Source organism: Branchiostoma belcheri, unplaced genomic scaffold (genome assembly GCF_001625305.1).
Source record: "Branchiostoma belcheri isolate BF01 breed outbred unplaced genomic scaffold, Haploidv18h27 scaffold145, whole genome shotgun sequence".
Taxonomy (NCBI): Eukaryota; Metazoa; Chordata; class Leptocardii; order Amphioxiformes; family Branchiostomatidae; genus Branchiostoma; species Branchiostoma belcheri.
In genome coordinates this window covers 651,967-664,740 of record NW_017802880.1, presented here as the reverse complement: position 1 = coordinate 664,740, position 12,774 = coordinate 651,967, and the positions used below count along the sequence as shown (strand labels likewise).

The following is a 12,774-nucleotide window of genomic DNA, read 5'->3' as shown; positions in this document are numbered from 1 at the left end:
CTTACAGTACTGATGCCACATACTATCAGATTCTTGTCTTTGAGCCTTAATCTCATTACACATTTACATTAGTCTGATTTCTTACTGTACAACTTGCAATCTTTATGTTTGAGAGACAATCGTATCAATATGCAACTATCTCATACCTTCTCCAAATGATGTTATAGCATATACAACTCATAAATTATGTATTAATCCCATGATTATGCGAATAGAATCCTGAATTGCATGAATATTATATCTGTTTATTATATTCTACTCCAAAAGACAATTATCGTAACAAAGAATGCCATTATAGCATTTTCTCATAAATGCCGCAAATGAGGTCCATATTTATTCGAATAAGTTATGTTTAATTATGTTAACCTTCAGTTAACTTTCGAATACCCCGAGTTTGAAATTCCAGGCAGTTACCACTTAGGAATAACAATTTGTTTCATTATTATGCAAATTAACTCTTTATTTTAATAATCAATATCTGTTTCTCTTGTTCTCAAATAAATATGTCACAAGCTTGAATAGTTCTATCATGGAGTACAGCTGATTTATAGAATTGCCTTATCAATTATGCAAAATACATCCATATTTTGCATAGTTGTAATGTTGTTATGTCAACCTTTACTTACACACAAAAGATGACGACGATCCATCGATCGGTTCGTGAGTTATCATCCTTTAAACATTTTACAACAAACCTTCCTGCAGTTCCAAACTCACGTCACTTCTTCCCCAGCACAAGAGCTACATACCATTTGAATTTCGTGACCCTCGCAATCTGTATCATGAGATATCAAAACCGAAAGTTCTGCTGCAGTACCATGACAATCCGCCAGGTGGCCCAAAATCTAATCATTTTCAGGTCTCATCAAGACCTACTTACCTACAAAGTATCAAGACAATTCATCAAGGCCTTCTCGAGTTATGGTGTCTAAAAAGATACAAACACTCAGGAACACCCCTGAAAACATAACCTTTTTGGCAAAGGTAATCAACAGGGTTCTCCTTAGCGCAGTACTTCAAGCGAAATGGGGAGAGGCCAGTCATTCGCCATGCGCAGAAAATGCACTCTGTGTCATTAGAGTTACTTTGGGGGTATGTACTTTCGGGTTCAGTACAGTTGGCTTTTGCACACAGAAAACACATTAAAAAAACAAGTATACTGGACGGTCGCAGTACTACGGATAATCAGCACAGAATTTTGGTTTTCATCCTTGATTTGAGTTTGCCAAAAAAAATCAATAATGTTTTTCGCACGCGAATGTGCACGTTCTATGCCTTGCCCCTGCCATATACTTCTGGTGGCCGTTCCAGTTCAACTTACGTCCGTTGCAGTTCCAATCCAGCTGCTACCAAAACCACACCATTTGCTTCAATCACTAATAGCTATCCACTGTTAAAATTTATTCACCTGACACTTGTGGAAAATTTTACCCCAACTTTTAACGTTACGCTGCAATACCCAAAAAGCCACTAGAAGGACTATTAAAAGAACTCAACCTCCGTCACTTACGTCACTACCCGAAAACTGAATACCATTAAAAACTGACCACGTTTTCTGAAGTTATAATGTTTACAACTAGAAACCCCAAAATACACAACTCTCTGCAGCAACGTAGGGACGTCATATGATAACGATTTTTTACCTTTTTTTCTTCTATAACCGCTTTACACCTACCAAAAATCATCAAGATCCATTTACAGATTTTGTACTTACATTACATACATACAATCGAAAAATATACAAAAAAACCGCTACAAATAGACTTGGCTTTCCAAAACTTGAAGTACATTCTAAAAACAGCTACCCACACATTAAAATTAAAAAAAAAATGTACCGATAAATAATCGAGTTATAACGTCGACTTCCATGCGAATCCACACCAGGCTACAAAAGGATTACATTGTCTTCTTGACGAAGACAACGAGCCCATAGAACGCAATTCATACTTAGGAAATAAACTTTTTTTTTTAATTTTATTTTATTCACATGGATTTTCGAGCATTGGATAGGAAGCACTTGTTGTGCTTATGTGAATCTGCTGCTCATAAAACATAATACAAATGTAAACATTTGTTTATTTGTTTATTTGAATGATCTCCATTAGTGAGTATACACTTATACTCACTATTCTTCCTGGAGTCTTAAAAACATGTTACAGACTAATAACACAGACGTACACTTGCTTAATGCTATACATAAAATACAACAACCTGTAACTAATTACTTATTTAACATATCCTATTCTATGTACACCAAGTAATGAGGTAAGAGATTGTTAGATTGTTAGAGAGGTCAGAGGTCAATGCATACAAATTATATATTTACGTTTACATTAATACATACAAATTATATATTTGTCTTCGTCAGAAGGACTATGAAATTGTCTCGCCGGAGTGTGGGGAACTGCGGATTTTGCAATATAACTCTGGAAGGCATGATTCGACGTCCATGATCTTTGGCAGGCAGATTACCGCTGTTGAGGCCGAAGTCAAGTACAAGTTTCGGCTTCGTGGGGGGTCCGTGCATCACGTTAGTGCACCTTTTGTGTTTGTGGCTTGTTAGCAAGATAACTCAAGTATTTCAAAATGTTGATCATAATTCTTGGTGTGGGGCTTACTATTGTCGGGACCAAGGTTAAGTTCGTTACTGAGCTTCGTGGGGGGTTTCGTTGTGACTACAGGGGGCATTTTGTTAATTTTTCTTGTGAGCAGAATAACTTTTGTATGTGTGGATGGAAGTTAATGAAATTTAATAGGCATGTTACTGTGGTGGTCTCCAAGATTGATTTCAAAGATGAGAGTCGTGGAGGTCGTTATGTCCCCGTAATAGGACCTTTTGTGTTTAGAAATCCCCCACCTACATCTGCTTGGAGACAGCCGACAGTTGGATATAGCCGGGGAACCCCATAATGGGATGGGATCAAATGACGTTACATTGAGGGATTGTACTATAACTTCAGCAGGGGGAGGATAGGTTGGACATATGTCAGGTTATTTTCTACGGCCACACCAAGTAATTGCTATGGATGACGTCCACTGGAGACCTTAAATCTAATTACCTTAAATTTAAGGCAAGCGCGCAATAAAATCACGAAGGGCCGAAAAACGAGATGCCTAGATTTGGAATATACTAACTGTAGAAGTACAAATGTTAGGACGCAAAGAACACAAGAAACAAGTCTTCTATTTGTCATAAAGACAAATTAACAAAACAAGCAGTAGTCGCCCTGTTCTGATTCTTTCCTTTATTAACAATCTTCTCTTATTTATAATTTTGCGGCGCTGTCGTGACACTTTCAACACAGTAAGAATTTCTTGAAGGTTTTTTTTTCCAGTAACAGTCCAAACTCAAATAACTAGGGGGGGGGGACGACGACATCTGTATAATCTGCGGCAAACCGTTTCAGGGTGTTCTGTACCATAAAAATAGTACAGAGATTCTTTTGTTCTTTAGACCAAATTGATTATTAAAAAGAGTGAAGAATACGCATGTTAATTTCTCTAGAACGATGTACCTCTGACGAAGACATGAGATCTCCGACCTCTAGTTAGATTTTAAAAATTACTATACTACCACTAGTGCTGTAGGGGACTGTTTGTGTATGTTTGTGTTTTTAACCTGTCCTTTACGTGTTTTTTGAAAGCTGATGGTGCGGATGATTTGATGTGTTGAGGGAAAGTGTTGTAGGATTTTGTGCATCTGTACAGGAATGTCCTAGTAGCAGAGGAAGTTCTGGGTTTAGGTAGTCTGAAGCCTCCCGCCTGTGAAAGTCGTGTGTTGTGTTGATGTGTGTTGTTGATTTTGCGTAGTTTATTGTAGACAGTAACAGGTTTGCCAGTAGTCAGGAGTTTGTGGAACGTGGAGAGTGTGTTTGTGTAAAGTCTTTCGTTAACCAGTGTAATCTACTGTGCAGTTCATCGATCCTGCAGTTATACTCCGCATTTAACACAAGCCTAGCCGCCTTATTTTGTAAAATCTGCAACCCACTCAGGTTAGACTGACAACTGGACGATAGAAGGCAGGAACAGTAGTCCAGATGACTCAGGACAAGTGTTTGAGTTGCCGTCTTTAACGTGTCACCCGTGAGAAAGTCACGTGATCTAGCGATTGCTGCTAGAGCACTTGCCATTTTGGATTTAACCTTGTCAAGGTGTTGGGCTAAGGTTAAAATAATCCTAGCAGTTTCGCCTGCTCTACCTGTTCAGTCGGCTTATTTTGCATTGAAAGCTGTAGGGTTGGTTTGTGCTTTAATTTGTGTCTACTTCCAAAGACTATGGACTTGGTCTTGTCGACATTTAATACTAATCTGTTGGCTTGGACCCAGTCGCTGATGTGCGTCAATTCAGACTGAAGAATGGTCTGAATATCCGCGGTACTAGGGCCAGCAGCTGACGGGGTTGTATCGTCTGCATACAATACAATGTCGCAGCGCTTTACAACTGTGGGTAGATCGTTTGTATATATGCAGAACAGTAGTGGGCCCAAACTACTACCCTGTGGAACACCGCTATCGATCTCTTTGTAAGCAGAGATGTCGCCATTAACATAAACAGCCCGCATGCGGTTTCCCAAGTAACTGCTCATCCAGCAGACGGCTGAGTCAGCAAAGCCGTAACTTCTCAGCTTGGCCAGTAATATTTGATGGTTAACCACATCAAATGCGGCGCTAAAGTCTAAGAGCACCGCGCCAATCATGTTCCCCTTGTCAATTTCGTCAAACCATTTGTCTGTCAACTCAATCAGTGCAGTTGCGGTGGAATGATGCTGTTTGTAAGCATGCTGATGGTCAGACAAAATAGCATTGGAGACAAGATAGGATTGTATCTGGTTGTTGCATATTTTTTCCAGTATTTTACTGAGAGCAGGCAAGAGACTAATCGGGCGACTGTTGGGGCCTGTCAAAGGAAGAGTCTTGTTCTTTGGAAGAGGTATTATCTTAGCTCTTTTCCATTGTGTGGGGAAAATCTGTTGTCGTATAGAGCAGTTAAAAATGTAACAGACTGGGCCCGCTATGTAATCGGCGGCGATTCTCAACAGCGTATTGTCGATGTTGTCAAACCCTGTGGATTTGCTGAGTGGAAGTGAATTTAGCAAATCATGTACATAGCCCACTGTTACACCATGAAATGAAAAAGAACAGTTTTTTGAAGCTATGAGATCATTAACCGGTGCAGTGACTTTATCTATGTCGACAGGACTTTGTGTTGTAAGTTTCTGTACTTTGTTAACGAAGTACTCATTAAAGTGTTCGGCGATGTCCTTAGGTTTTGTCAGTATCTTACCGTTAGTCTCAATGAACGTTGCGGTTCTACGTGAATTTCTACCGAGTATGCCGTTAATTACTTGCCAGAGCTGTTTGCTGTTTTGGTCTCTACAGTGTGTTTCTATTAATTCTTTGTAGTGTTCTTTCTTCTTCTTCCTGTTTTCTCTAACTACCACATTTCTCAGTCGTTTGTAAATTTCGTGTTCTGATGGAAGACCAGGAGACTGCCACGCTCTTTTAGCGTCATCTCTCATGTTCATTAGATCTCTGAGGTCCTCATCGATCCAGTGGGCCGGTGATGATCTCACAGATCTCTTTCGGACGGGGGCGACTTGTGAGAACAAGGACATGAAACAACTTAAGGCATCGTTTACATCGTCTTCATTATTTACAAGGTGCCAAGGCACTAATGCGATGTCTTAAAGGAAGTTAAATTGGTCTAACCTACTGTAAGAGCGTTTAAGAGTGATAGTAGGGTGTCCCTTCGGTACTTTGGTTTTACGTGTAGTATGGACTAGGTTATGGTCTGTGTAACTTACTCGGTTGGGTTAAGGCAGCCTATGGCATACTATGAGTAGTATTTCATACATATGCCTGTAACTTTTGATAGCTTGGTCGCACCACAACTAAACTTCACAAAGTTCTAGTAGTACTTGAAACACATTGAATAAAGGTTATTTTGTTTTTACTACTTCTGGATTTTTGGGTTAAAAATCAACATTTTGGTTAAAAAAAATTGTTTACTTCATGGCATTACGCGCAAGCGGTAACAACACCGTTCATCATGATATTTTACAAGTAGAAAGCCCCCTCCCTATTTATTATTTTTGTCCGAGGCTATTTTTGTGTTAAATGACAGTTACATTGTTTTTTGGGGCCAAAAACGACAGAAACAGTTATTTTTATGTCATTTTTCGTTAAAAAATCGCCACAGTTGAAAAATATCGACTTATATGCAAGATAGCCTCGGACAATTTTGATAAAAAAGTGATAATACGTAAACATGGATTACTCTAAAGATTAATTACGCTGTTTTCAGCTGCGCGTAAAGCCGTTTAGGTCATACGCCGTGAATAAAATGCGTAACAACGCGGGTTTACAGGGGAAACATACAAATGACCGCGAGTGACCCCGAATTCGAACACGCGTTCTATTCGAATGACGTCATATCGAACATGGTGGAACATGATTCGGGTTCGAAACATGTTTGTGGCAATCGTGCAGACACACGTCCGAACTCGAACATGAACACCAGCCTAGGCCGCCTTAACCCAACCGAGTAGCGGGACTGATTTTGTGTTGGTGAACGTGTCTGGTTTATTAGAAAAGATAAGATCTATGCATGTTCTAGATATGTGATCACCGTTAGTCTGAGCTATTCATGTCGCCTGCTTAACTAATTGCTGCATGTTGAGTGCGGACGATTCCAAGTGAAGTCTTCCCCTCAGGGGGCAGCTGGTATCAGACCAGTTGATGTTAAAGTCCCCTAAAGCTCTGACTTCCTGATCGCCAAGTGCTGCTGTGTCAAGCATTTGTGTGATTTTGTGTAGATAGTCAATTTTGGCGTTCGGTGGTCTGTAAATACATCCTACTGAAATAGGCTTGACAAAGGGTAGATGTATCTGTACCCAAATTGCTTCGATTTCTGGTTGTTCTAGTTCAGATTTACATTTGCTACGATAGTGCTGCTGCTGTCAGGTGATATTCACTCCAACCCTGGCCCGATAGATCTAGGTCTTAGTCGTAAAGGACTTCACGTCGGCCACATTAACATAAATAGCCTAAGGAATAAAGTGCACAAATATACTCCATAAAAAACATAAACATAAAGATGACATAAAGTATAACATAAATATAAAATGATTTTTTGTCATTGTCAGAGAAAATGTACATCTTTGACTGCTGTTCCTAATGATGAGACGAATGAAATTTGTGTTTTTTATGGTGTATATTTGTGCACTTGGAACGACAGTCACCATATTGACATACGTCACTTTAAAACTGTTTATTTTGCTTTTTTTTCAAAAGTCGACAAAAATGTAATTTATTGGCACAGTTACCCGAGGTACTAAAACCAAATGACCTAAGATTTGGTGTGGGGTAGCTTAGAACACATGCGTCAAGAACGTTATTTAAAAGACTATTACGCACAATCTTTGATTATATGTAACTGGCCTTTTTTCGGAACGGGATTTTCCAGACAAAAATGTAAGTTTTTAGTAACTGATTTCTGCTGAAACCAAATGATGACCTGAAACAAACTTGCTACAAATCTATATATGAGGATTCTGTAAATATTTGTTACAAAAAATCTAATGGGGGTTTCGAGAACAATTTTTTTTGAAATAGGAGATATTAAAACACTTGATACGCCATGTTGATGACATTTTCTAATATAATTTTGCACAGATGTGATATTGAAACATGGGAGGGGATGAGATGTCTGCTCCCCGTCCTCATTAGATATGTTGTATTAGTTACCGACCAAATGTCAGATTCTCTAGTGAAATTATGAAATTCTTTAATTCAAAAGCAGCATTGCGATTAGTCTAATTTATTGTGTGTGTAATTTTCTAGACTGGGGGCCCGCGTCAACATTGATGTCATATGACATCTGAACGGCTCGAGCTAGAAGCACCAAACTTTTGTGACTTTAGGTAAAACAGTTTGCAACAAGGTCATATTATTTATAATAAGTTTAAAGTTTATCTGAAGATTTTTGAGTATCTTTAATCATTGAATTTTAGAAAATTCAAGATTTACCATCCAATATGGACGGTAGCTTAGATGTGTATTGCGTCATTTTATGATGACATTTTGACGTGTTGTTATTACCTCCATTACGACATGTGGGTTAGATTTTTAGTTGCGTTTGTCTGTCCGTCTGTCAACAAGATAACTCATGAATTGATTGGTTTCAGGTTTGGTGTGTCGGTAGGGTGTGGCAAAAGATGGAAATAAGATTTTGGGCCCCCTAGTGGCTTCCCTTGGTACTGCAGCGTAATTTCCGGTTTTAATATCTCGCGTTCTAGACATGCTAGGGTCATTAATTTTAGAACATAGGTAGCTCTTGTCCTCGGAAAGTAGTCACATGGGTAAGAGCTCCCTAGCTAGTTGTTCTGGAACTGCAGGATGATTTCTTTGAAAATATTCGAGAGGATGACGGAACAACCGTCATAAGTTTTAGTATGTACGTAGCTTACGTGATGGTTGACATAATTATGATATCATTATGCAAATCAGGATCTAATTTTTATATATTTATGAGAAACTTCTATAAATCCGCTGTATTCCATATTAGGGCGATGAAACACTTTAAACATATGTAATTAAGAACGACAACATTATTGGCAGATATTGATTATGTAAATTAAGACCTAATTTGCATAATTGAAGGAAAATTGGTAAAATTGTGATGATAACTGCCGGGAATGAAATACTTCCATAATTGTAAGTTCAGGGAAGGTGACCATGATTTGCATTATTTATTGGAAACGCCAGAATAACCTTATTTCTTATCATAACCCTGTTATTTGGGTGTAGAATATGATCAACCTATATAATATATGCAAAAGGCCTCTTAAAATATGCATAATCTCAGTGAAAAATGTATAATTAGTCAGCTTGGACGGCAAACATGAGTTGACAAAGGTATGTGAGAGGGCGTGCTTGCATGTAACTAACGATATCGTACGTTGTCATGTTAAATGATAATGATTACACCAGTGTGTTGCATGTTACCAGGTAGGAGCTATGTGAATACTTTGAGCAGGATTGTAAATGTACCATTTTCAGGTGGCCATTACCATGCATAAGATTTACGTGTCATGGAGGTATGAGATCGCCGAAATCTAGTTTTTGGTAAGTCTTTTCAGACCTCATTATTTTATTGAAACATTAACGTTATAATGACGTCAAAGTATGTCATAAGCACACCAAAATTATTATAATCTAATATTACTATTAAAACACCCTCTGTAAATTTGGTGGTCATACGTCATGCCATTATCCCACCCCCACAGTTCCACAAATACACATGGAGTCCAGTGTAAATAGCGTTGAATGTGTTTCGCTGTTACATCAATGGTTGGTTGTAAGAACGAAACATACCATGCCAAAACAATGCAAAACGGACGCCATAGCAATTGACTTTTCATTACCTTCGCGAGAAAATGTGATTTTTTCGTTGCCGTGCGCGTGTGTGTGTGTGTGTGTGTGTGTGTGTGTGTGTGTGTGTGTGTGTGTGTGTGTATGTATGTATGTGTGTGTGTGTTCTGGTTTGTGTTTGTTTGTATGTGTGTATGTGTGTGCGTACATGTGTGCGCGTGTATGTGTAACAGTATAGCAATAAGGCTCAGATGGATTATCTTCATTTGATAGTAGGCCGCTAGGATCTTAATGAGATCGCAAAATGAATAGATTTTGGACTCCTGGCGACTTGTTATGGTACAGCAGCGGTTTTCATATCCCGTGATCTGAACATATTAGTGTCCTCGGTTTTTTTAGGGTGGTAGATAGTTGTGCTCAAGAGGAAATGACGTAAGTTTGGGACCCCGTGTAGCTTGTTTGCAGGGTCATTTATCATCTGTTTAAAATGTTTAAAAAAGGACGAATCAAAAACCAGATAAAGGATTTTTGCATGAAGGTACAGCAGCTTCAGTGATGCTTGACATAAATAGATAAATAGAATAATAAATTAAGACGTTTTAGAAATCTACTGCGTTTTATTAAAAGACAATTCAAACTTTAGGCAAATCTGACCAAATGTGTTTGGCTGTAATTTCAAGGGTTAGTTTAAACAAGTTGTTTAATGTTTGTATAATGTAGCCAGCTGCCACTGCGCCGCATGCCTGCGAATCTGGCGTACAATGCCGAAATGCAGTTAACTGGCTATATACAGATAGACATATGTCATAAAACTGATTTAGTGCAACAACAATGGAAATAAAATAAAATCATTACATACCCACTGCTATGGCCAGGATGACGGCCAGGACCAGTGTTGGGTTCCCCATCGCTGTTGGTTGTCCTGGGAAGTACATTTAGTTTAGTATTAATTGCATGTATGACAAAATCAACTAGCGCACAAACATTTACTATTCATGTCAAAGAAAGAGTTGCGTACGTAAATGGTATGTGTTAACAAACGTGGAAATCTATAGAAAACCTCAAAAAACAATAAAAAATTCATTTTGGGTACTTAATATATATTACTAGTACCTACTTATTCTCTTCGCCCAAGAGTCGTACCCTAAAAAGCCACCCGGAATCTTTCTAGTAACTATTGCATTTTATTGCTTTTTTGCATTTTTAGAATCGCTGCTCCATAAATGCCAATATGGGTATTGTTTTAACTTAGTATTTGAATAAGTACTCAGTATATTGGCTTTAAAATCCTTTTAGGCCTCATAAACTTCACGTCATGCCTTCAATTGTGTCGGCAAATCAGGTCAATAGAGAAAAACAGATTCCAAAGCTAACAATGCCAATACATATGAATAATACGTGAAATATAAACAAAAAAGACTTAAAAGAATGGTGTGAGTTTAGTGAAAGACGAGTGACGCCAAGGAAGGTCGAATAATAACAAAAATATTATTTTGATATCCTAGTCCGTTCTGGTAAGTTTATTAAATAAGAATCGGGTGCAGCAAAAAGGGGTCACTGCGGTCGGTTCCTAGTCTTTCCCGCTGCTTGACGCGTTCCACAAAGTGCCAGGAACATTTGAGCCAACCGTAAAACATGTTAAAATAAGAAAAAAAAAATATCGGCTTTCACATGACTCTAAGGGGCTTGCGTATTATGGGCGGCCGCCATGTTTGTGATGCTCAGTGTGCTTCAGTGCTGTGTCAATATTTGTACCGAAGCCATTACATACAAGTAATTAAAAGCTACACGATAATTCCGTAGTCTTTGATAGTTGACAGATCACAAGGATTTCAATGACATTGTCCCTTTTTGTAAGAATAGAAAGTCAAAGGATAAGGATGACAAAGGATATAGGACGACAAAACTTACGTCTGTGTGAACGAACTTCAAAGCCTATCTCCTACAGGAGTCCTACAGTAGACAGCAACCGTATGTCTGTTACTCTAGTCTCATTTTTTAAATCAATAAATGAATTTAAAGAGAAAGAATTAGTTCTGAGAGGTGTGCCTTGAATAGTTCTCTGAGCGCGTGTGTCTGATTCCTTCTCGTGACAAACTCGCGAAGCGGAATCGTAAACAACAAGTTCGAGTGGAGCGGGTGGGTTATCCTCAATTAATGGTAAGCCTAAGTTTCAGCTTTTCTTGATAATGAAAACCCTTCTTTTTACTAGAGATTGCATGTAAATAGTTAATGCATGTAAATAGTCATGTAAAAATCCCCTCTGTTTTTAAATGATTTATGCTGTATGTTAAGTGTAAATATGTAGGATTGTGTCTGTAATTGTGATGTTACATGTATTTGTATTGGAACCCTGGAAGAATAGCCCATAATGGGCTAAAGGGTATCTCAATAAACTGAAACTGAAATTGCTGATTTTAAATTTATGGGTTCTGTGTCAATATTTGAAATAGTAACAATGCAAAAGGTACTAAGTTTTGATCCATACCAGCGACTTTGCTGTGTACTTTTAATCTAGCCCTTTTGGTTTCGCCGCTGTCCAACTGGAGTTCATGAATATTTTCAAAGTACCAAAAGTACCAGCATGTCTCTGTTGGAAACTTATTAGAATATCCCATGACGGCTTGTGATCCATGTCGACAGAAAGTTTGTTGAATTTTGTTTACCGCCCAGAGTTTGCGGGAGTAAATTATCGGAGTTGGGAGGGAAGCCTCCTGGCATTGTTTACCCAAACGCAATTGTAGTTGTACTGTAAAAAGTTTTTAGGTAACATCTTACAAAATCTGCATAAACAAGATTGTGACTATTCTAATTAGGATATTGGGGTAATTAAGACAGTTTTGGAAGCATCATGCTGCTTGAATACGGTGAGCTGGTGATAAATACCAAAGTAAAAAGAATTACCATTTTTAAGACCACCCAGGATGATCTTAGTAACTTCGTTTAATATTACATACAGAAAAAAACTGGTGACATAGATGCACTGTCTAGAAAACGGTTTATGTTTGTAAAAAGGTGGATTTTTTTCTGTTTGGAGATTCCCATGTAAAAAAAAGGCTTGAAGTAATGATCGCGCGTAACCCCAGATCGAACTCCCCCGTTTGGTTTGGATTACGTCGTATCAAACATTATTCAGAACGTTGCGACTTTTTAGACCAAACTTGACCACCATGTAGAGTCGATTCCGCGTCACCGAGTGGGTTTTTTCTCCATGTTTCTAATACGTTTGAATTATTTAGAAGAAAAGAATACCCTAGTAACAAAAGTTCTAAATTTTTCAAAAATTTGAAAATGAAAATTTGAATATATTTGAATTCATTTATATATTTCTGAAACATTTTGAAAGTGACCGTACAAAGATCTCTTTATTTAGAATAAATTTGAACTACCAATTTGTTTCTTT

At 38.1% G+C, this 12,774-nt stretch overlaps 1 protein-coding gene across 1 annotated transcript in view; it reads right to left on the bottom strand.

The window, feature by feature from the left end:
- LOC109464998 overlaps positions 1-10,292 on the bottom strand; it is a gene marked incomplete at its 3' end in the record, with an annotated part of 12,168 nt that extends 1,876 nt beyond the window's left edge. Inside the window, exon 1 of the mRNA XM_019762117.1 lies at positions 10,231-10,292. Coding sequence (XP_019617676.1) covers positions 10,231-10,279 — 49 coding nt within the window. The remainder of the gene's footprint in view (positions 1-10,230) is intronic.
- Between the last annotated feature and the right edge of the window lie 2,482 nt (positions 10,293-12,774).